At 43.8% G+C, this 23,385-nt stretch overlaps 1 protein-coding gene across 5 annotated transcripts in view; it reads right to left on the bottom strand.

The window, feature by feature from the left end:
* The window catches only part of PALM2AKAP2 (PALM2 and AKAP2 fusion), a 524,226-nt gene that overhangs the window by 365,955 nt on the left and 134,886 nt on the right, over positions 1–23,385 (bottom strand). For all 5 annotated transcript variants that reach the window (XM_056117284.1, XM_056117282.1, XM_056117281.1 and 2 more), the window contains exon 2: positions 8,023–8,068. In XM_056117284.1, the coding sequence (XP_055973259.1) occupies positions 8,023–8,068 (46 nt within the window). The remainder of the gene's footprint in view (positions 1–8,022; positions 8,069–23,385) is intronic.

Raw genomic sequence — 23,385 nt, 5'->3', positions numbered from 1 at the left:
AGGCACACATTGATGTTACTTTCCCACTGATCTATATTTCAGGTTCTTTTACTGATTAAAACTGAATTTGATCCAACATTTTCTTTCACCTCTTCTAATGCAAACCTCCCAAACTCTTGGCCATCTCAGATGCCGCATATAGCATTTATTAAAACTTTATTATTATTATTCTCCTACCACTTCCCTTGGGCTTCTCAAAGTATATTTTCCCCAAAATGCCCCCTGATAACTAGTTTAAAAATGCAAATTCTCAGCATTCTGAATCAAACACTCAGGGCTGAGGGCTAGAAATCTGTTTCAAGCAGCTCTCCAAGTGATTCTAACGCACTTTGAAAATAACTCGATATGCATTCTTCAGCCGCCAATCCAGCACGGCTGTGGGTCCACAGGTGTAGAGAGATTGGAAACCACTGGTTACTGCTTATATGAGAACTCCTGGTCTGTGGACCCGTATGCAGGACAAGTGTCATTCCACAGAAAACTCTATTTTCCACCTTATCTGGCAAGGAATCTAGTTGCTACTGTAATTGGAAGCCCAGGGACCTTCTTGATCTTCTTACATCTTCTACTATGATTAAAACAAACTCATCTCAACCTGACATGTGATTAGCTCAGAGCTGCACATCTTGAGAACATATTCTTAAGGGTTGTTCTACAATAACAGGAATTTCTCATGTAAAAGGTACTGATTGACTTTTAAATTGTTCTGTTAATGTGAAGCAAGCAATCAGCTCGCTTAATGTCAAAAGACTTGGAACTATGCACTGTTTTTCCAATGATGCAAACATTTGGAAGCCAAATGCATAAGGCCCTGGAGAAAATGCATCCTGGTTTTGAAACATTATAAAAGATCTGGGTGGAAGGGTGGTGGGGGTGTGCTGGTAGTACTTCACTGTACTCTTATGAAATCCAAATAAGTGAATGCATAAGGAAAGTACATTATACGGTTCAAAGCTTTACTACATCTGGAGGTTACAAAAGGTCAGCCTGTTGACCAAAGGGATTTTTGTGGTATCCATAACATTTTTTAAAGTCTTTAAACTAGTTAATACTATTCCTTTTTTAAATAGAGATTTAAAAAAACCAGATTTCTGGCTTTTCTTTAAAATGAGTTGATGTGACAAAGTAAGACTCACATACTCACATGGTATAAATTTAACTGTATCTTAACTGAGAAGTACCATCTGTTGTCCAGGTCCTGACAATTTCCCCATGAGTCTGTCTTGTTCATTTATGTTACATGCTAACCCTTGGAGTCTTTTAAGTTTGCAACTCCTGTCCACTATAAACACTCCTTTTTTAAATTTATTGTTGCTGTTATGATCCTTATGCTCTGGAAACTCAATAGTTACTAAATTCATCTGAAATACCCCGTTTGGCAAAAAATTTTGAGTTAAACAGAAATTACCTTTGGCTTTTTTTGATGTTCATGTTCTGTTTAAAGTAAATGAATTATGATTTGTTGATTCACTTACTATAATTAGGAAAGTTTCGTGGAGTGCTTACTGTAATCTGGCTCTGAGCATTTCCCATGAGATCTTTCAAATAACCTTTACAACAACTCTGAGATCCATGTTTCTATCTTACAGATGAGGCTACCAAGAAATGGTGAGGTCCTACAGATACTAATGGGAAAAGCCAGATGCAATCCTCATTTTTCAGAGAGCAAAACCCAGGCTCCTAATTCACCACACTGTGTGAGGTACAGACAGTTCTGTGGAAAGTCTCTGAGTATCAGTGACCATTAGCTGTCTCAGTCAATGTCACAACACTTTACAACCAACTCTTATTGCCAAGTCGACCAGAATCCTCACGAGGAATCAATGATGAAATCTGGGTAGTATAAAGGACCAACAGCAACAATCCCCAAAGTGTTGGACAGTCCCCACAGAAATATACAAGAGTGTCGTCTGAGCTCTGGCTTTCATCCATACATTGACCAATCAGAACACATCATCCCCTTACTTAGTTTTTTCGAATGACAACAGATCTAAGGACATTTACCATAGCTGCTGCTCTTTGCTGCAAGAGGCTGACACCTGAAGTGCTCAAAGATACAAAGCAGTGGAGAGGTTACCCTTGTTTGTGTATAGCCTTCCTTGGCAGACCCAAACCACAACAACCCTAAATGGGGCGAAAGTACCACCTATCTGCTGGCGGCCCTGCAAACTCCACTATGGAGAACTCTTTCACTGTAGCAGTGTTCTAAGCCAAGTCTTTTCAAAAAATATTTATTTGCCCTACCACCCCCTTCTCAAAGTTAAAAAAAAAATTACTCAAGGTAGAAGGAAAATCCACCTTCTTTAAGCAAGCAAACAAAAATTCCTCCCAATTGCATCGAAGGCTATTATTACTCCCCTGGATCATTCCAGTGTCTCTTATAGGGCAGTATCGTCTTCTCCACTTGGGGAAAAAATTATTCTAAGCAAACTTTTTTTAGGTCTTAACTTGGAATTTTAATAGCAGGGTATCATTTGTGTCTCTGAAGTAAAAGAAGATAACAAATGAATGGTCAGGTCTTCCATCTTCCATTCTCTGGCCCTTAGTCAACTTTCTCGTCACCTCTCAAGACTCACAGAGTATGTACAGGGATGAGCCATACAAGAATCACAGTGCTCATTACTACAGGGCTTGGGCCTCTCGGCACTTGGGGAATCCCTGACCTGGGACGCTGGGCTTGGTGGCATCACATATAAATCACAGCAGGGACTTATGCCCAGGCTAAGCACGTCAAACCAAGTGACCTGGATCAAAAGAAGACAGATTAGTTTCTTTAGTCCTCAGTTCAAAAACTCCACCCCTGGTACTCAAGGCCTTATCTCTCTGGGGAATGAAAAAACACTGGCAGAATGAATCCACAGAAAGGTGGAAAGTGTTTCTCTGCATGTCTAGGGCAGAGTCAGTCTGACTGCCATTAACAGGAGATCAGGTGGCAGCCAAACACACTTTGAGTGAGGACATCAAGAAAAAGAGGAGTTCATGGGGCCAGAGAAATTGCACAGCAGGGAAGGTATTTGCCTTACCTGCAGCAACCCCAAGGTTTGATCCCCGGCATTCCATATGATCCTCCAAGTCTACCGTAAGTAACTGCTAAGCACAGAGCCTGGAGTAACCCCTGAGCATTACTAGGGTGTGCATCCTCCAAAAAAAATAATAAACAGAGGATTCCAAAGTGAGACTCTAAATGGTATACTCCAGAGTATTAGATATACCTCTAGCTGCCACCCCTTTCCTTCTTATCCTCGAAACATAGCACAGATGGATCTCAGGGGCAGTTCCAGGTCATGATTGAACACCCTTCCAAGGCCCTACATACTGCCAACACAAGGAACCACAGTTTGAGAAGTTGGAGCTGATACACCTCTTCCATACTTCTCTGTAAGCTTGGATACCTCAGTATACCCAACTGTAAGTAAAGTATGGATAATGAGGCCTGCCTCACACGCCTCCAAATTAAGATGGCATGCATGGGTTTTCATACATTATAAAGTGCTGTACAAATGCAATGATTTTTATCATTCCGCAAGAAGGTTCTTATTAACTAACAAAATTCCCCCAAACCAAGTATGGTCTGGATTGGCATTTCACATTAAAAAACATTGCACACATTTTTACTGGCCCCTGGTCCTGGTCTAAGGGCTTTTAATCACGGTTCTAAGAGCCTTTGCTCAAAATGACCTCTGTAACACTTATTTTCACATGTTCCCAAGGAACACTATCCTACTCTTAGATGTGCAGACATAACAATATCTTCTCCTAAAGTGGGCGTTCAGGGAGACAGAGCAGCTTCTCCCTCAAGGAGCTGTTACTCGTTTGGTTAGAGTTTACACTGGGTGTTTCCACTCAGTGAAACACAGCTTGGAAGAGTCTCAAAAGGATGTGGGCATCTAGGTTTGTATCAACATTTCCCAGAGCTGCTTCTCTCTTGCCAATTCACACCAAGGTTGGTGGAATCATCTGCTTAGTACACTCATGGGATAAAGCAGGAGACGCTGGCACCATCTTGGAAGACATGTCTGGGACGATGGTCAAGAGTGGGGGTCCAATGTCTGCCAGCATGATCTCAAATCCTGACTCTAGCACTACCCACTAGCACTGGGATCCTTGTCTAAAATATATGGCTATGACTGTAGCTCTACTTCGTGTACTTACTGCTCAGAATCAGTGACGAAATGCTAGTAAACATTTACCTCAGTCTCAGTAGTAAGTCTGTGCCTTTAGCTACTAACTTCATCATGCTTTCAGCTCTCCCTATTCCAGACTAACTGTTCAGACAGCTCAGCTAGCAATAAAAGATAAATGTCTTCTGCTAATGTCAAAGGTTACTGTGTTATTTTATATTTTTAAATTTTATAGTTTTAAAATTTTATATTGTATTTCATCCATTCTATAAGACGTGCTCATATGCTCCACAGACCCTTGAGGTTGGTTTAAATGCCCCATTTTGTGTTTGCTTACTTAGGAACTCCTAACACTATAAGGTAATGGTTTATAAATGCTCTCCTCTTTTCTCTCTTAGATTATTAACACCTGAAAGTTTCTTGTTGTTGTTGTTGTTTTCTAAATAAAGAACTCCAGGTGTCAGAGCGATAGCACAGCAGGTGAGCATTTGGTATGCACTCAGCCAACCCAGGTTTGATCCCTGGCATCCCATATGGTCCCCTGAGCTCGCCAGGAGTAATTGCTGAGCACAGAGCTAGGAATAACTCAGAAACCTAACAATAATAATAATAATAATAATAAAATTTTTAAAAAAGAATTCCTCTTAATGCCCACCTGAATAATCTTCCATAAATTTCTATCAAATGAATGACAATATGAGTTCATTCTGCGACTGAGGCATTTTGTATCTACTTCTGCTTTGGATGTTCAACCTGGGAGACGAATGTGGAACTTAGAAGCAGAAACTCTATGTATTCAAAGTCTTGGCAATAGGATGAGATTCATCTTTTCTCACTGATTAGTCTCTGGACTTTACTAGAAGATTCAATTAAAATGCTGCCACCTCTGAGTGAGTATTTAACTCCCTGGAAGGGAAAAACTACCTTCTTCTCTTCCAAGATCCTGTGACAAATACGACATGATCACACAACATCTGTCCTTTTTAGAACTTAGTGTGCAAAGGGTAAAATCTCTTGCTGATGGCTGAAGCCTGGGGATACAGACTTTTGGTGCTGCCAGGAGCTTCTGCAGGAAGCACTCATCAAGTACCTGCTGAATGGACAAACGCACAGTCCTCAAGGGACCCCTCTATGCCCTTGTAACCAGCAGCAGCAGCAGCAGCAGCAGCAGAGAACTGGGCAGAGTGAACGGGAAGAAAATGGGCTGCTCAGACTCACTCTGCTTCAGGGATGCCACTTGTCTACCCTACAGGAGGAGGTAGCAGTGTAGACAATAATTGGGGGCTTTGCCTCAAGACCATCTGCAGGCCCCCACATGCCAGTGGCATCAGCTACATAATGCCTCAACCTTACAACCCAAACACGAAGACATTGTATAGATAAGCAACTGAGGCCAATGTTAGACTAAGTGCTTACTGGAAACTTCCCCCCTCCCCCATCTGTTCGGCCTCTTTGAGAGAAGGGAAACCCAAGTTGACAAGAAAGGGTCTATTCTTTTCCTCTTACATGTCCAGAGAGATTTGGGGAGTGTCAAACTGTAGGGAGTGAGCTGGTGAGCTCCTCAGGTCTTGTGAGAATTCTAGGAAGGTGACAGAGAATGGCAGAGCTTACGGGATTTGGAAGGCATGCTCTAGGCTAGTGTGGCATAAAGTATCCACTCATGTGATCATAGCCACCAGTCCCAATCATCCACCAATTCCTAATTCTCCCTAATACATTTTCCTTCTCTCTGTGATTCTATTTCTGTGTCTCTGGTTGGTGACGGGAAATGTACACTGGTGGAGGGATGGGGGTTGGGACACTGTATGACTGAAACCTAATCATGAATGCTTTGTAAGGGTCTATTTTACAGTGATTCAATAAAATAATTTTTAAGCAAAAAACGAAAACCAAACACAAAACAAAAAATAACCCTATCCTGGTAAATAATGATATATATATATCACTGATGCTGTGATATATATATATGTATATATATATATATCACTGATGCTGGCACATGCACGAGAATCAACACCTTCCCAGCTACACTGGACAAACTCAATTCTACTTAAACAAATATGAGAAGCTGGGGTTCTTTCTTCCCATACAACTCAAGGGAATTCCAAAAGACCGGCTAAATCTTTCTTGAAAATTCATTTGGCCTTTGCCGGGATTACTCAACCCCACTTGGACAGGAGTAGCCCCCGTGTTAACTGCTACTGGCTCTCCTTGTTCAGAAAGCAAGTCCTTTCATGGGGCTCAGCTGTCGCTCAGGCATGCAGTAAAGCTGGTCATACAAAGGCAGAAAATGTGACAACTGTTGAAAGCTGCAGCAGCAGCAGCCTCTGAGAGCCGGAGAACATTTTCTGGAGCAGTCACTTCATGAACAGTTAAAGCAGCCTATTATTCAGTTTATATAAAACACCCACCAGCTCCATGGCACCAATGACTGAATATCTCCATTCTTATCCTAACACTCCGGCCACACTCTCTGCCACTATTTTAAGAAGCCATAAACAACTTCATTAGCCATCGAGAAATACACATCCATGCCCAAGGAGAAAGGAAAAGGGGGAGGAGAACCAGCAGCCCTCCTGAGTTCTGGGGACCAATTTCCAACACTGTAGCCATAACATTCTAACACTGCCAACAAATGTCTCTCTCACTCCAGTGGTGCAGTTCCATTTACGATTTGGAGAGTTTGATAAAGAGAGTCTCATAGCCACAGAACCCACATCAAATACTTCTTTTCAAGAAAGGGGCTGCTTGAATTTCCCAATGAATCTGTCCAAAGACTTTTGAAAACACTTTAATATAGTCTGTGTCCAGAACACTACACAGTATTTCTCCGATATATTTATGTGTTTCCAAGGAACTCCTGGACTCTCCCCCCCCAGGCCAAAAAGAAAGAAAAAAAAGAAAGCCTGAAGATTCTTTGATGCCAATATGTAAACAGACCTTCTCTTTTCATTGTTTTTATTTCATACAGTAGAGGTAATCATTCCTTCATCTGCAAAGGAAATATATAATCCAGCTGTGGTGGCTCCAGTAAAATTACCACATCTGTGGATCATCGGCAACCCTGTGGCAAGCTTGCTCAAATCCAGGCGTCTCCGTGAGTTATGTTTCAGACCCAAGATGCAAGGGCACACTTTTAAGAGTGTACAGAAACTTTGCCAAAACCGTTCGCCCCTTTGTATGTTGAACATAGGTTTTGCTAATCCACAGGCACAAAAAGGGCACTCTTGGAAGATTTCCCCAGCACCCAGAAGTCGTAAATTCCCAGATCTCCCTGGGGGAGGGGAGGGCAGCTTATGCCAGTGCCCTTGTCAATACCAAATAGATGGGGATGGGGTGGGGGGGAGAACGGGGTGCGGGCGGGGTGGGGGGTGGAAAGCGCGCTCTGGTTTCGTGGGAGGTTCTACCGCCTGGCTGGCAGTGGAACTGACCGCTGGTTTTGCACTTAGCAGACAACGGTTTCCGCCAAGGGGATGGCAGCCCCGGTCCTCGGGTGGATGAAGTTCCTAAGGTCAGGCTTTGCGTCTATGTGGTCTTCCCCCAACGCCCAGTAGTCGCACCCATTATTTCATTTCCAAGTCAGTCTTCTACCTACCTTCCAATCCCCAAGTGCGCCCTGGGGTGGGGGTTTTTCTCTACTGCGGTCGGAAAGGAAAAAAGAAAAAAAGAAAGAAAGAAAAGCAGAAGCGGCTTGACCCAAACCTCCAGACTTTCATCTCTGAAGCCCATGCCCTGTGGCTACCGTGCTGGAATGCGGTCGCCCCCGGATCACTCCAGAGACTCCCCTCACCCCTTAGCCACCCCCTCCCCACCCACCCCGAACCCCCCAACCATCCTCACTCCCATCCCAGACAATAGAGCAGCAAGAAAATAAGATGAAATGAAATGCAAGTGGACTTACGGCTATGGCTTGCAGCCTCTCCTTGTGCAACTCCGCCTCTGCCATCCTGGAGAAGGGCACCCGGGGCGGGGAGGAGAGGAGAGGAGAAAGAAAAACAAAACACACGCTGTAGTCACCCAGGGAGATGGACGGGCACCTCGGGGAGGGGGGGGGCGCTGGCTGGAACCCCGCGGGTGCGCCGGGGGTCTGCGCGTCCTGCCCTGCCTGCCCGCACGCTCGGCTCAGCCCCTGGACCCCGGCCCGGCCGCCCGGCTGCGCCCCGGCGCCGCCGCCAACTGCATCTCCGGGTCGGGAACGTGGGCAGCGGCCGGGAGGGAGCGCTCGCCCCGCGCTCGTTTTTTGCGCCCTGACGTCCTGGCGCCTCGCTCCGCCCCCGAGGCGTGGGGGCCGACCCCGGGACGGCCGCAGGAGGAGGCTGGCAGTGGACAGTGCGGGGGGCCGCGCGCGCGTGGACGGGCACCTCTAAGGCGCCGGGCTGACGCGCGCCGGCTGGACACGTGCTCGCTGGGACTCCAGCACTGGGCAAGGGGACGCCTCCACTGGGCAGATGCCAGCTCAGGGGCCCCTGGTAGGAAAATGACCCGCTCCCCTCCCCTGCCCTGCCCTCCCCTCCCCTCCCATCCCTCCAGCACGTGCCATTCCCTGCAGGTTGTTGCTACCCGGGGTGCCAATGCTTGGGCACCAGCGTGGGGCATTTGCAACGGGGAAGGGCTGCCTCACCCACAGGCCTTAGATGGCCCAGCTGGTCTTCAAACCTCTAGTGGGCCCAGGACAGGGTGTAACTCAGAGCAGGTCTCTGAGTTACCTGAGTTGGTCTCAGGTGCCAATGCTTGGGCACCAAGGTGGGGCATTTGCAACGGGGAAGGGCTGCCTCACCCACAGGCCTTAGATGGCCCAGCTGGTCTTCAAACCTCTAGTGGGCCCAGGACAGGGTGTAACTCAGAGCAGGTCTCTGAGTTACCTGAGTTGGTCTCTGTGAGACCAAAGGGGCTCAAAAGACAGAGACTTTGTAGTCCTGGGTCCTTGGGCAGACTGGGCTTGATAATTAATTGCAAAGCCTTGGGCGACTCAGCTTCCCACTCTGAGCCTCAGTTTCCTCATCTGAAAAAAAAAATGGAGGATCACAGACTTGACTCTCATAAAGTTGCTGTCAGTGGTGAATGAGAGAGGTCAAGTGCCTACACAGGGGCTTTCTTTGTTCTTATCTGTTCTTATGGTTTGCTTGTGTCATTCTGGCCTGAAACCCTGATTCTTCATTTCTGTACACAGAATGTGAGAGGGGAGCAGAGTCTGCTCACTGAAATATTTCACTTGCTCTTCACCCAACAGGAGGCTGTGTAAAGTATGTTTTTGTGGCTGGACTAGATATGAGAGCTACATAAGACCCATTCCAAAAAGACGTGAATGCTGCAAACAAAATACTTCCGCCCCCCCCCCCCACTCCAAGAAAGGCCCGCTAGAATACCACAATATTTACAAGTAAACTTTCATACGCTAAACAAAACGTGCGCATTAGAAAACAACGTGACCTCTGTAGTCTTTGATGAGTCTATAACTGCAAAACATATGCTGGGTTTTTTCTTTTTCTATTTTTAGTGTAGTCATGTTAAATTTCTCCAAGTCATCCTTTTTCCTGGGCAAATTCTTTCGATTCAATTATGTTGCCTTTTCAGCTTTCGGAGGTCTTACCTGTGACTTGAAGAGCAATTACTACACTGCCTAGAGGCTGAAGCAGTCACCCAAACAGTTTTATTGATGGATTGTTTTCCTTTTTTTCATAACTGGTGTGGGTGGAGCAGTCTGTGTCATAAATCTACGCCAATGTCAGCTTCAATATCATCCTCCAGTATAGCCAGAAATTCTACTTTCCTGTGAAAAACCATGACTTGTTTCAAACACATCATTTTCTCTTCACTTCCAGCACTGGTGGAAGTCTACCCAAGTAGGACAAGTCCTCTGAAAGGTATTTGCTCACAAATTAACAAAGCTGTTAGCGCTTTGGCAGAGTGGCTGTGTATCCTTCCAATGGGAGTAGACAGTAACAAGATGAACAAAGTGAGGATAGAGAGGGTGAGACTCCACCCAAACTGGAGAGCTGGGTTCAACTCAGCCTCTTCAGAGATTATGTTTTTAATCACTCAGCACTAGGTAGGTCCAGTTTATGGAGGTAAGAGAGGCGAGGTAATAAACAAATGAGAAGGAAAACATATCAATTGTTGAGGATGTGGGATTGTGTGGACATCTAAAAATAAAAAATAAATATATATGCAAAATTGATGAAAAGAATAAGCCAAGAGACAAAATTTCAAATTCCAGTGACAAAGCAAATGAGCCAAAAAATTGTAATGTACAGCATGGGGGGAGGGGGCAGCTATAATCAGTAGTATGGTATTGGAAATGTTAAAGTTGATGAAGGATAGTAAATAAGCATACTGTGACGATGTTTTCAGAATGCATACAAATGTCAAACTATTATGGTCTATATCTGAAACTGAAATAATGTTGTTGGTGTCAATTATACTTGAACTTTATAAAATGAGGGAAAATTATTATTATTATTATTATTATTATTAAAGAAAGATAGAAATAGGGGACAAGAGATAGTATAGTGCTTAAGGCAACTCCCTGGCTTACAACATCCTCCAGTTGGTCTTGGTACAACATATTTCACTGCTGGGAGTAGTCTCTAAGCACCTGCCAGTGTGACCCCAACACCAAACAAAAAATAAAATAGTCCTTCCAATCCCTACCAGCTATATAGAGATATTTAAAAGGAAGAGTAGGACTTAACAATATAAATGGAATTATAACCTATGCTTGAAAGTAAGCAAAATGGCAAATTACACATATTTTAAATTTTTAAAATTTCACATCTTACCAGAGTAAATTTTTAAAAGGAAAATTAAGGGGGTAGGGGGTGGGGGGTGTTGAAAGCTGTGGTAGGAGCCTAAACAGTATTTGGAAATGACTAATTTAAAAGCTCTGAATCTTGGAACAAAAGAATCGGTACTGGGGACACACACTGGGTGTTTATCTACTTTGAGGTTATAGCTAAAGAAAGGAGAACAACTAAAAGAGAGTAGGAAGAGGAGAAAGTTTGCCAAAGGAATCTTAGAAAGTCTCATCTAAGAAGCAGAAGGGAAAATGAAATGGAACATTGTATGCCGAAAGTCACAACCAGAGGAAAGGGGGTTTCAGAGCCTTCCTCGAGGTCAAGAAGGCAGAGACCAAGGAGAAGCCATTGGCTGGGCAGTCAGGAAGCCGCAGTGACTTTGAAGCGTGTGAGTGGAGAGGGTGAGCCTGGAAGCAATTAGGGAAGCTGAAAATGAGTGTGTGGTGGGAAAGAAGCATTCATGAATACAAATCACTCCCTTTCGGATATTTGTATGTGAAAGATGAAGGTGAAGGGAAAGGGAAGTAGGTTAGAAGAAAAGTGAGTTGTCGGGTTGTTAGGTGAGATGAGACAGAAAGTTTCATGGCCGAAGGAAATTGGGTATGAGGCAATGAGAGCAGGGACAGAATCAAGGAAAATATAAACATTAGGCAAATCCCTGATTAGACTGGTGGATATCCAGATTAGCAGTGGCAGCAAGTTTAGCCTTGTTTAGTACTCAATGTATATATATAAAAGATGGACTTGAGAGATAATATAGTGGGTAGGGTACAGCCAACCAGCACCTCATATGGTCTCCTTGAGCACCAGAAAGAGTAATCCCTGAGCACAGGAGTAAGTCCTGCGCACCGGTGGATGGAGAGAGAGAGAGAGAGAGAGAGAGAGAGAGAGAGAGAGAGAGAGAGAGAGAGAGAGAGAGAAGGATAGAGGGAAGGAAGGAAGGAAGGAAGGAAGGAAGGAAGGAAGGAAGGAAGGAAGGAAGGAAGGGAGGGAGGGAAAAAACATGATTAGACAGAAGGATTAAATAGGTTAAATTTTTTTTCTTTAGTTGAAAAATAGAGACGTTGAATGATTTATATCAAATTGTCCAGTTTTGTCAATTAGTAGAAAGGTTCACTGGCTGAAACCAATGAAATGGAAGTAAGAGAAACTCTTCAAAAGATAATCTATAAGAAATGGGAAAAATTAAAGCATGGTTCCCAACCAAAGGTACGTGTCATTATCTCCTCGGGGGATATTTCTTTAAATACATGTACAGAATTTCATTTCTATGAATCAGATAGGTGTTAGGAATGAGTTTAGAACCATTAAAAATTTGAGAGTTCTATGAATAGGCAAAGGACTCATGACCAGTTATGCATTCCACTATGGTTTTTAACTGCTTGAGGCCCATGATATACTCTGGTTGTGCTTTTAGTGCTAAGCATTATTAGAGGAGGTATGGCAAAGTCAAAGGAGAGCAGAAATTTAGAATATTTGTCCATGACTCAACTGACTCAAAGTCTTTGGATTCCCAGCTCAATTTCCAAACCCCTAACCACCTTTCAGAAAAAATAACATGTTAGTGTGAGGCAGAGAAATCTCCCAACACAGAATCCAAATAATGTTACACCCTTCCTTCCCGAGAGCCCTGGAACTATGATATGGAGTGATGCTATCAGGGCTCAGAGAGCCACATTCACCTGCCAAGGATTGTGAAGACACTGCACAAGGGAATTCTTCCAGGGAGGGACTTCACTGTCCACTACCTAAGTCTCCCTCCCCAGCCTTCCAGCTGTAATATAAGTACCTTAATATGTCTTCGATTGGTGCCTTCCCTTCTCCTGTCAAGTAAAATCAGTTTCTGTTGTGTGTGACCTTATAGAAGACAGGACTAAAACACAAAAGGGGAACAATTTATCCTCTTTCTTCATATCTTCCCTCAAATCTCTGAATTCAAGCACTTTAAAAATCACTGATTCTATTAACAAACACTGACATTTATAGCCCCAAACAAGCCATTTATTTTATTGAGAAGTTTTCTATACCAGGGAATAAATGATAGCATGGTATTACAAATTATTAGTCTAACATTAATGTTGGTGCCATTTTGCCCTTCACACATTTAAAATCTATTAAGACATATCACAATGGGTCATAGAGTATTTAATAAATAACTACTTCTCCCTAACCTTCTGCTTACTGCTCCACCATCCCAGGTAAGACATGCTTTCAGCTGATACCACCAGGCCTATTCCTGAGTGGGAGGCAGAACCCCGCCCTACCAGGTGGGTCCCAGCAGCTTTCATACCTGACCTGTGCCATATTAATGGCCGACCTCACAGCTTCTTCCTGACATTCTGCTTACTACTCCATCATCTCAGTTATTGTTCCTGTCATTCTGTGAGGATGCACAGAGAAGAGAACAATCTCCAGCTTGATCCTTCAGCATCTTCCAGGGGATGATTAACGCCAAAGCTTCACCAACCCCCCCCCCCCCAGCACAGCAAGAACACTAGAAACCAACGGAGAAAACATATTGTTTTTGCTCATGAAACCCATCAAGTTCAAAGAACAAAAACAAATGTCACCAAAGACTTGAAAAATGCCAATAAACCCTCAGACAGTATCTTTAATGACATTCTGATGAGGATGTTCAGTGAGTTCAAAGAAACAATAGCACAGATAGTTATCAAGGCATAAGAAAGTATGAGAGTTGAAATAAAAAGACTACTACAATCAGAAATGACAGAAATGAAGAACATGGTGGGTGTTAAAAATAAAGTCTAAAGGACGGAGTGATAGCACAGTGAGAAGGGCGTCTGCTTTGCATGCAGCCAACTCAGGTTTGATCCCCAGCATCCCATATAGTCCACTGGTGCACCAACAGGACTAATTCCTGACTGCATAGACAGGAGTAACCTCCAAGCATTTCAGGTGTGACGAAAAAAGTAAAAAATAAAAAATAAATAAAGTCAATAGAGGGACCGAAGCAATGGTACAGCAGGTAGGGTGCTTGTCTTGCACACAGCTGAACCCAGTTTTAATCTCTGGTATCCCATATGGTCCCCAAGCACTGCCAGGAGTGATTTCCTAAGTGCAGAACCACAAGTAACCCCTGAGAGCATCGCCAGGTGTCTGTGACCCCAGAGCCAAAAGGAAAAAAAGTCAATAGAAGTACTGAATGGCAGAATAGCAGAAACTGAGCAGAAGATTGAGGAGCTCCAAGATGAGGAGGAAACTGCTAGGAAACAGCAGAAGGTCAGAATAGTCTGAAAAGAAATGAACAGCATACCAAAGAATTATGGGATGAGTTCAAGAGGAACAATGAAAGCATCCTCAGAGACCACGTAGAATAGGAAGGCAAAAGTGATGAAGAAATCATCTATAAGAACTTCCCAGAGTTGAGCATTATAGCATCAAGATCCAAAGGGTCCCGATGAAAATTACCCAAAAAGGAAAACTCCAAGACACGTTTTACTCAAAATGACAAAGTCCAACTCTAGAGACAGAATATTGAAAACAGCAAAATCCAAAAGGGAACTTACATACAAAGGAAGGCACATAAGATATGCAGCAGATCTATCAAATGAGACTTTACAAGTCAGAAGAGTAAGGACGGGTGACAGTACAAAAAGGCAATGAAATGAACCAAGAATACCCTCTCCAGCAGGTTATCATTCATATTTGAAGAAACTATACAGAGTTTCTTGAAGAAGCAACAGCTTACAAAATTCATAGCCTTGAACCCAGTTTTGCAAGAAATGTTAAAAGAGCTTCTTTAAAGGACAGGAGAAATGTCCCATCATGTGGCATTGAGTATGACACTAATGGTGCATATGTTGTCCTCTACTTGATTAAGAAAGTTAAAAACAATAAAAAGCAATTATCATAAAAAGGGACTTTTATTGGTTTATTTTATAATTCTACTTGCCATTCCTTGAAGTCCTATAGGACCTAAGTAATAGGCAATGAATTTGTTATATGCCTGCTAAGGGGGATGGATGGGGGTGGGAGGGGATATTGGAAGTAAGGGGACACTGGTGGTTAGATTGGTATTGAGGCATTTTTATGCCTGAAACAACTCAATTATGAACAACTTTGTAAATTTAAAGAAGAGGAGGAGAAGGAGGAGGAGGAAGAGGAGGTGGAGGAGGGAGAAGAGGTGGAGGAGGAAGAAGATGAGGAAGGAAGAGGAGGAAGAAGAGGAGGAGGAGAAAAGGGAGGAGGAGGAAGAGGAGGAGGAAGAGGAGGAGAAAGGAACTAATTCTCGGTGCCAGAAAGGCTGTGCGGCAGGTAGGGCTCTTGCCTTGCATGCGGCTGACCAGGGTTTGATCCCTGACACCCCATAAAGTCCCCTGAGTTCACCAGGGATGATTCCTGAGTGCTGAACTAGGAATAACCACAAACACCACTGGGTATGGTAGATTCAAGTGAAAACAAAGAACAAAACAACTAGTTCTCACTAGGGTATTAAATTGAGTTGCATAAGCACAATCTGTATGGGTTCAATGGGGTTTTCTAATGAATGCTTAACTGCGAAAAATTATACGAATAAGACATAATGCTAGATTTGAAAAACAGACATTCTGTTAATTAAAATTTGGGGATATATTTTACAGAATGAGTCCTGTGGGAGCCACAGGGATCATAGGCTACCCCTGTGGAGAAAACAGGAGCTCTGTAAACTTACTCTCTAAGGCCCACTGAGTAAGAGAAAGCTAAAATCTTACTGATAAAAGTATGGACTTTCATAGTAATATGAAGCTTTCCTTCAACCAAAGTAATTTTAAAAGGAATTCCAGGGTCCTCCAAAATGTCTCTATTTTTATTAGCTGTCTTTTGCTTCAGATCTTTCGGAATATGTGGTCATTCAAAACATATGATGGCTGCACAGAATCAAAAAGAGAAAAACAGCGTTTGGGGCCCCTTCGGTTCCCATGGTTGTGACCGATTTGGGAAAGTTGAAGGATTTCAAGTATGTGCTGTTTTTCTCATGGAATTCAAAAGAGAGATTCATATAGAGATTCCCTGTGGTGTAAGTAGACAAGAAAGACGTTGGGAAAAATAGAGCAGCAGTGTGGGAAATAAACTGAACTGGATGCTACTTAACGTGTATGCTGACTAAGGTTTCTATGTAACAGATTGAAATCAAGCTACTGGAAGTCCATCTAGAAATGAACATTGTTTTCTGAGTTTGATTGCATTCTTTTCTCTTGGTTAGTTACAACAATGTCAGTGATTGACTATGAGCTGCTAGAAGAGACTAAGTGATATAAGGAAGTGTTCAGGAAATAGAATAGAATGATTGGCAATCACTCTAGATGTACCTTGTTCTGATCTTCTGATATTCATAATAGTCTTGTTACTGTTAGGAGTTTTGAGAAACAGAATGAAGAAGGGGGAGGAAGGAATGTCAAAGAGGAGGCACAGATCCTAAAGACAACTCCCAGACTTACCAACTACATTACTTTAGCCTCTTTCAGTCCATGTCTGGGGTGGGGGTAATAACTTTAACCTCATAAGAATAGTGTGAAAAATAAAGAAAACTTATAAAGTGCTGGAGAGTGCTCATAGTCGATGCTCCAGAAAAGATAGATACTCATTAGGGCTGGAGCGATAGCACAGCGGGTAGGGTGCTCGCCTTACAAGCGGCCAACATGGCCGACCCGAGTTCGATTCCTCCGCCCCTCTCGGAGAGCCCGGCAAGCTACCGAGAGTATTCGATATGCCAGACACAGTAACAACAAAGTCTCCAATGGAGACGTTACTGGGCCCGCTCGAGCAAATCGACGATCAACGGGAGGGCCTTTACCTTTACCTTACCTTTACTCAACTCAGCTATGATTTCACTAAAAACTTGCAAAACAAATCAATGGGCAATATGATTTTATCCACCCTTTTATTTAATACTCCTCATATTAATAGCTACTTATTTTTTATGTCCTGAAAGGAAGGATTCTGCTCTGTTATGTGTTTTCTTAAAAATGTACTTACAAGATTTTCCTTTAAAGTTCACAGACACCTAGAGTCACCTTTTGGAGTAACTCAATTTAATAATAATAAATAAGAAATTAGGGAAAATTCTTTTTTTTTTTTTTTGCTTTTTTGGGTCATACCCAGGGAAGCTCAGGGGTTACTCCTGGCTCTGCCCTCAGGAATTACTCCTGGCGGTGCTCAGGGGACCATATGGGATGCTGGGAATCGACTCAGGTTGGCCATGTGCAAGGAAAATGTCCAACCCACTGTGCTATGGCTCCAGCCCCAATTAGAGGAAATTCTTAAGAAAATATGCTTTAGATTGAGGAAAAGGTGAAAATAAAAGCTTCATTTTGGAGTGCTTAGGTTGCCAACAGGGTAAAGAGACCCCTTGGTGGATTCTTGGTTTGGGTATAAGTTAGCTACAAAGTAGAAAAGTCTTGGAAAAACCAGGTTCTGCCCTGTCTGGTTATCTGATGCCTGCCAACATAATTGGGTCATTGGGTTCTCAGAGGGCTTAGGGGCCAATATAGTTTGCCTTAGTACAATGACCATGATTTACACTGTCAGCTTGAAATGCTTTTCTGTATTGTGGCCACCGACACTTTCATTGTTCACAGTGATTCAGTAATCCCACACACATTCTACAAGTCAGCACTGCTGACAAGAGAGAGCCTGAGTGTTGTGTTGTGTTGTGTTGTGTTGTGTTATGTTGGTGGAGTCTAGACCTATTGCTTATTTGCCAACCTCATGGTTGGCAAATGAATGAACTTGGGAAAGCCTACTTTGGGATCTTATCATCTATGAATTCTTATGCCCTTCTGACACCCTTTGTCAATCCAGTACGCCCATTCCTTTCTTACCCTCCCTAGAATGCAACTTGGCAAAATGGATCCAACTTATATACAAACCTACCAAGTCTGTCTTAGGAGAGGTAACTTCCAGACAGACTCAAAAGCTACTCCTGATGAACATGTGACCATCCCTGCTGGGCAAATGGCCTTCCACCAAAGTGGCTCAGCCAAAAGTGGGATGAGCACACCTTCTGATCACAGGTCCTAATTCTAACCATGTCAGCTCCTGTGGGACCTCAGACAAGTCACTCACCTGCTCACAGCTGAGGTTTTCATTTGTCAGTTAAGTTCCCCCACAAGATTCTTGTAAGGATTATAAAGCACTCATGAAATGAGAAAGTACTTTAGAATTGTAAAATCCCTATGAGTGTGAAGGACTACAGTGAAAGGGCTTCCTCCAAAGTTAAGTTTGGGAAAGCTGGTCTATAGGGAAATAATTGTGGGCCTGCACACACCTCATAGCAGCCAAAGGCTTGGCCCACCATAGGATAAAACCGCTAATACAAAAGCCAGCACAGGATTCCAAGTTTCAGAGGCATTCCTAAGACAATCACAGCAATAAACAAAATGACCAATACCACCCAGTGCTCTCAAGACTTGGTGTTCCTCAGTCGCATAAGCATTTGTTGTTGTTGTTGTTTTGTCTCTTCTGAAGAAAATAGGAGTCCCAAATTCTATTTGACATATTTCATTAACTTACAGAGCAGAGGATGAGACAAGAGAAGCTGAGAGCAGTGTGGAAAGAAGGAAATAGAAAAACTTGGATCTTTTATGCCCACTGTGTGTGTGTCAAACCTATATTTGAAGCCTGTGTTTACAATCATGTGTTCTTTCTGTACTCATTCAGAGCTCAATTTATCCCACTAGAGGGGAAACAGACGGGGCGGTGGGCGTGGATAAAGACTTGACACAGAGGCGGCTGCTTGGCTGGGTGCCAGGAGTACGAGGGCGCCTCACCCATAGGAGGCAGCCACTCCGGGGGCTCCGAGCGCTGACTCTGCTGACTTGACAAAGGAACGTGTTTTCCCTGTGGAGTCTGCACCCTGCACGTCTGAGGAAGGTGTGAACAGGAGCAAGATTTGGGAGCTGATGTCTTTAGGAAAGCAGTTCCCTGACTCCCACGAGTTCCCCAGTCTGGTCCAGCCCTTCAGGCAGTGGAGCTCAGCCACTCTCCAGCACCCTCCAGTGACTGTGCTGTGTGTGTGTCCTTGGAGAGAAGCAGTTGTCCAGGTGGGAGGGTCACTTCTGCCAGGGTGAGGCTGGCTTTCTACTGTAGCCTCCCTCCAATGGTTCTGACTCCCGGGACAGCTTTTCTGGGGGAAGGGAGAAGGAGGTGCTGCATTCTGTGATCCAGGCTGGCTTTGGTGAGGAGCGCAAGTAAGTGAATGGAAGATGCTGAGGCCTCTGCCTACGGAGGGACCAAAGGACTCCTGAAAGGTCTTCATGGTCTTCCTCTCTCTACTGTCTTTTCTCCTCCAATTTCTTAGCTTTCATGCATAACCCAATCGAGCTCTGGTTCACCAGCTTTCTGCAAGTAGGCAAGTCCTACAGTAACTGGGCAAGTTAATCCTGTACCCAGAGTTGCCTGCCAGGATTAAAGTTCGCCCTGTGGGCCAGGAAGTCTGTTTCCATCTGGAACTCTGTCCCCTACACGGTGTGGAACTTCCCTTTGTTGAGTTGGAGGGAGACTCTGCCATCTGGGCAGTTGCTCCATTGTCTCAGATTCAGCAAAGTCACCACAGCATCTGGCCAGAGCCCCACCCAGTTTTCAGCCTCTTCTGCCCCTTCCCTCCCCAGAGAACTTGACACCTTCTTCATCTGTTTGTCCCACTCCAAATTTGGTGCTTTCTCATACCGGGAGCTATGTCTGGAATGCAGCCTCCCCCTCCCTTTCCTAACGTCCTAACTGTCTTTTATGAACTCCACAGAGTTCTAGAAATCCCATCCCCTCTTGGATGCCTGGTGGTCCCTATGGGATAAAAAGAGTGGTCATCCCTCCAAATTCCTAACACAGTGTATGCTGGCTTGGCTTGTCACCTTGGTTTTGTTTGTTTTGTTTTGTTTTTATTTGCTGGTTTGGTGACCACACTGGGGAATGCACAGTGCAACCCTCAGTGCCCTCAGTGCTTGGAGGTTGCTCTTGGCTGTGCTGAGGGGACCATGTCATGCTGGGGATCAAACCCAGGCCTCCTGGATGCCAAGCTTGAGCTCCAGTTCATTGAGTTATCTCTCCATCACTCTTCGTTAACTCTAAAAATGATAAAGTTGGAACCTTCCAGGAGATCTCAGACTAATACATGCCCTACGAGCCATGATGATATTATTAGCATGTAATGAAACTATTTAAATAGGAAGGAAGCAGGGACTGGATAAACCTAATCTTAAATCCCAGTCCTACCACTTAATGACCTTGAGAAATTTGAGTTACTCCAACTTCAAAGTTGGGAAAGATAATAATTTCTATTTCATAAAATCATTCTGACGGTCGACTGAGGTCAGGGACCCAAGGCTCCTGGCATAGTGTAGGTGGTCAATTTATACTTTTATCCTAGGTGCATGACCTGTGTGCTCATTACTATCTGCTAACACAACATGCTGCCACATAGATGAGCCTACGTTCTAGTAAAAGCTACTCAGTGAGTGTTCAGCCCAGCCTCCGCTGCTATGGATAAGAGGATCTGGCTGGGAGGTGGGCCAAACTTGGCCACTCTGATTGTGGGCTGTGGGCTTGAGTGTGCCCAGTGCCCTCCCTTTTCCTGTCTCTGAACCTCACAGTACTTTATTTATTCAGTTCTTGCATTGGTGACTGGGTATGCCTGAATTGTGGTCCTAAGAATGTACGCAGTGCTTCACGATACCCCCTTCCCATGCCCCACCTATGCTCTGTCTGCTCCCTACTTCTCAGCCTGGGACCACAATAGCACTTACTCCAAGATAGAAGTACCCACCACCCCATAGGTTGTCCTAGGTTGACTCCCTACCATCCCTCCCCCCCCCCCACACACAGACAGAAACAGCAATACCTGACCTCCCATATTAAATAAATTTGTTCTCCAAGAAAAAAAAACATGTTTGTATGCATCCCCACCCCACAGTTTATCTGTTGAAACTGAATCTCCATTGCTGTGGTATTGTTTAGACTCAAGGCTTCAGGGAGGTGTCCAAGTCAAGTGAAACTCCAATGGTTTCACTCAGAAGCCTCTTAAAAAACAAAAACAAAGAACTTACTTTTCTCTGTGTCCACTAGGGGAGGAAATAAGAGGGGGGGACTGCAGACCACAGAAAGGGTCATCCTCATAACTGAGTATGCTGACACCGTGATCTCTGAATGCCCAGTTTTCAGAACTTGAGAAATCCAGGTCTGCCTTTAAAACACCCAACCCTGTGGTCATTTATTACAGCAGTCCGGGCTGGCCAGGTGCACCCCAAATGAGCCTTAGACTAAAGCAGCACTTACTCAGGAATGCTTTGATTCTGGCTTCTTACCTCTGCAATTTGAAATACAAGGTCTTTTGATGCGCGGCACATCTTTTTGCAACATTACGGCCTTGCCAAATTCTGCAGTTATCACAAGAGACTGAAGGAGACAAAAGTACACAGTGCTCTACTGTGTGATTTATGCGAGCGTCTAGAACAGGGACTCGGAGCTTTGGGGGGTGGGCAGATTACAGAGCCCTTCTGGGAATGTAGTAAGAACGAGGGACCATTTCTCAGATCAAAATGCATGCAGGGAATTCTGTCATGCAGGGAAATTTCTGGACTTCCAGGAAGTTCCTGAGCTCTTTCATGGACCCTGTCAGAAGACCCACATGCCCCTGGTTAAAATCGTCCCAGGAAGCAGAGATAGTACAGAGATTACGGTGTATACCTGGCATGTGCCCAGCCTGGGTTCAACTCCTGGGACCACCACATGGTCCCCCAAATATCACCATATGCAGCCCTGGAGGGTCCCAACTCCGCCTGGGTGGCCTGGATATCCCTGGCACTGCCGGGCCCTGAGCAACATCATATCCTTGGGCCCTTGTGTGAACCTAGAATGTGGGTGGGAAGCCAAGATAAAATAAAATAAAATTTCTCTGGAACCCTTAGTATCAGAAAAACTGAGAAGAAACAGTGTGGATTTATCTCCAGGAGTCAGGAAGTCACCATGCAGGATTAATACAATAATTCTGAAGTCTGGATAACTCCTCCACATCCTATCGTTCCCTCCACTCACCACCCCTTCATCCCATTCTAGTCATCAGCTGCCCACTCTGCCTGTTTCCCATTCTGAGTGTGACCTTTCCTTGGGCTGCTGATAAAGTCAAGGCTCCAGCACCAATAACCCCTTCCCTGGGTTTGCGCTACCTCTGTTGTCCTTGTCCCAAACCAAAGCTTCCTTTGACCTAATGCCTCTTCAGTCTTTTACCCTTGTAGAATGCTCCTCATTCATTGCCCCGAGAAGGATCTGTCTTGTAACTGTATCGGGTAGGTAGCCTTTTTCATTACATTTTTTTCCCTACCAAAATAAACTTAGAAAAGCTTTGTATTCTGGGTGGCAACAAAAAAGGGTATAGGAATCCCACCCTTGGACAGAAGAAGACAACCTGTGCATATCATGCTTGAAGATCATTCAGTTCTACTTCATTGGGCAACACTATGAATTAGGCTTCAATATTCAACATCCAGTTTTACAAGACCAGACACTTTCTCTTTACTACCAAGCCTGGGTGAAGTCATTTTCCTTCCAGACAGCAACTTCCAGAGAGAAAAAGTTTGCTCTCAAACCATGGGACAGCCCATCTGTCCAGCTTCCAAGAAAAACAGATCATTGTTGAGTGAAGACGATGTTAGATTGGTTGAACCGGAAAGAAATGGAAGAGGCTTTCCTCTAACAAGAGGGAAATGTCTGTCCAAGTGGTGACCTAAAGATCCAAGTGACAATTGAGTGTCAGCTTTCAAACCCCAGCACTCTGGAAATGTGGTAAACAATGACCTTTCAAAGGCAACTTCTGAGCAGTACTAAGAAGTTTCACACCTGCTCTCAGAGAAAGGGACATTCTAAATTTACTAACCCTGTTATTTAAAAACAGTTGTAACAGTCTTAGCCTATTGAAAAAACGTTTATTTGGTAAGAATTAGCCAACTGGTTGGAATTTTTTGTGCAGAAATACACTTTTGCCATTATACTTTAAAAGAGGATAAGCTTGTCTTTTCCTGAGTTAACATAAAGTAGACAAAAATTGATTTGTTAAAACCTTCAAGTTCCCAAAAGTGGTTCTAAATTAAACAAAGATTTGAAGGAAGTGTAACTTGAATTTCAGTGTGTTTGCTTATTTTTTATTTAACAAATACAAAATGCTTTCTTTATTCCAGTCCCTTCTTTGCAAACATTAATTAACAACTATAATCATTCTCATTTTACAGGTGAGGAAACTGAGGCAGAGCTTCCAGCCGTGGTGCTACTAAGTGACCGATGTAATCATATCCATTAATGATTTTGCTGTTGGAGGTGTGTGTCTGTGTGACTATTTAAACGTTGGAATGATTTAACTACTTTGTATGAAACAGGTATTTGTAAGAGGTAAATGTAATTCCTTTGGAAGTATTTGGGATACCTTTGCCTGTCAGGAGACGACATCAGAAAATAGCAGTAAAAATGGCAGTCACCTAAGCTCA

This window comes from Sorex fumeus, unplaced genomic scaffold, assembly GCF_029834395.1.
Source record: "Sorex fumeus unplaced genomic scaffold, SorFum_2.1 ptg000034l, whole genome shotgun sequence".
NCBI classification, from domain to species: domain Eukaryota; kingdom Metazoa; phylum Chordata; class Mammalia; order Eulipotyphla; family Soricidae; genus Sorex; species Sorex fumeus.
The sequence above is the reverse complement of the archived record's forward strand: the minus strand, read 5'-3'. Positions and strand labels throughout refer to the sequence as shown.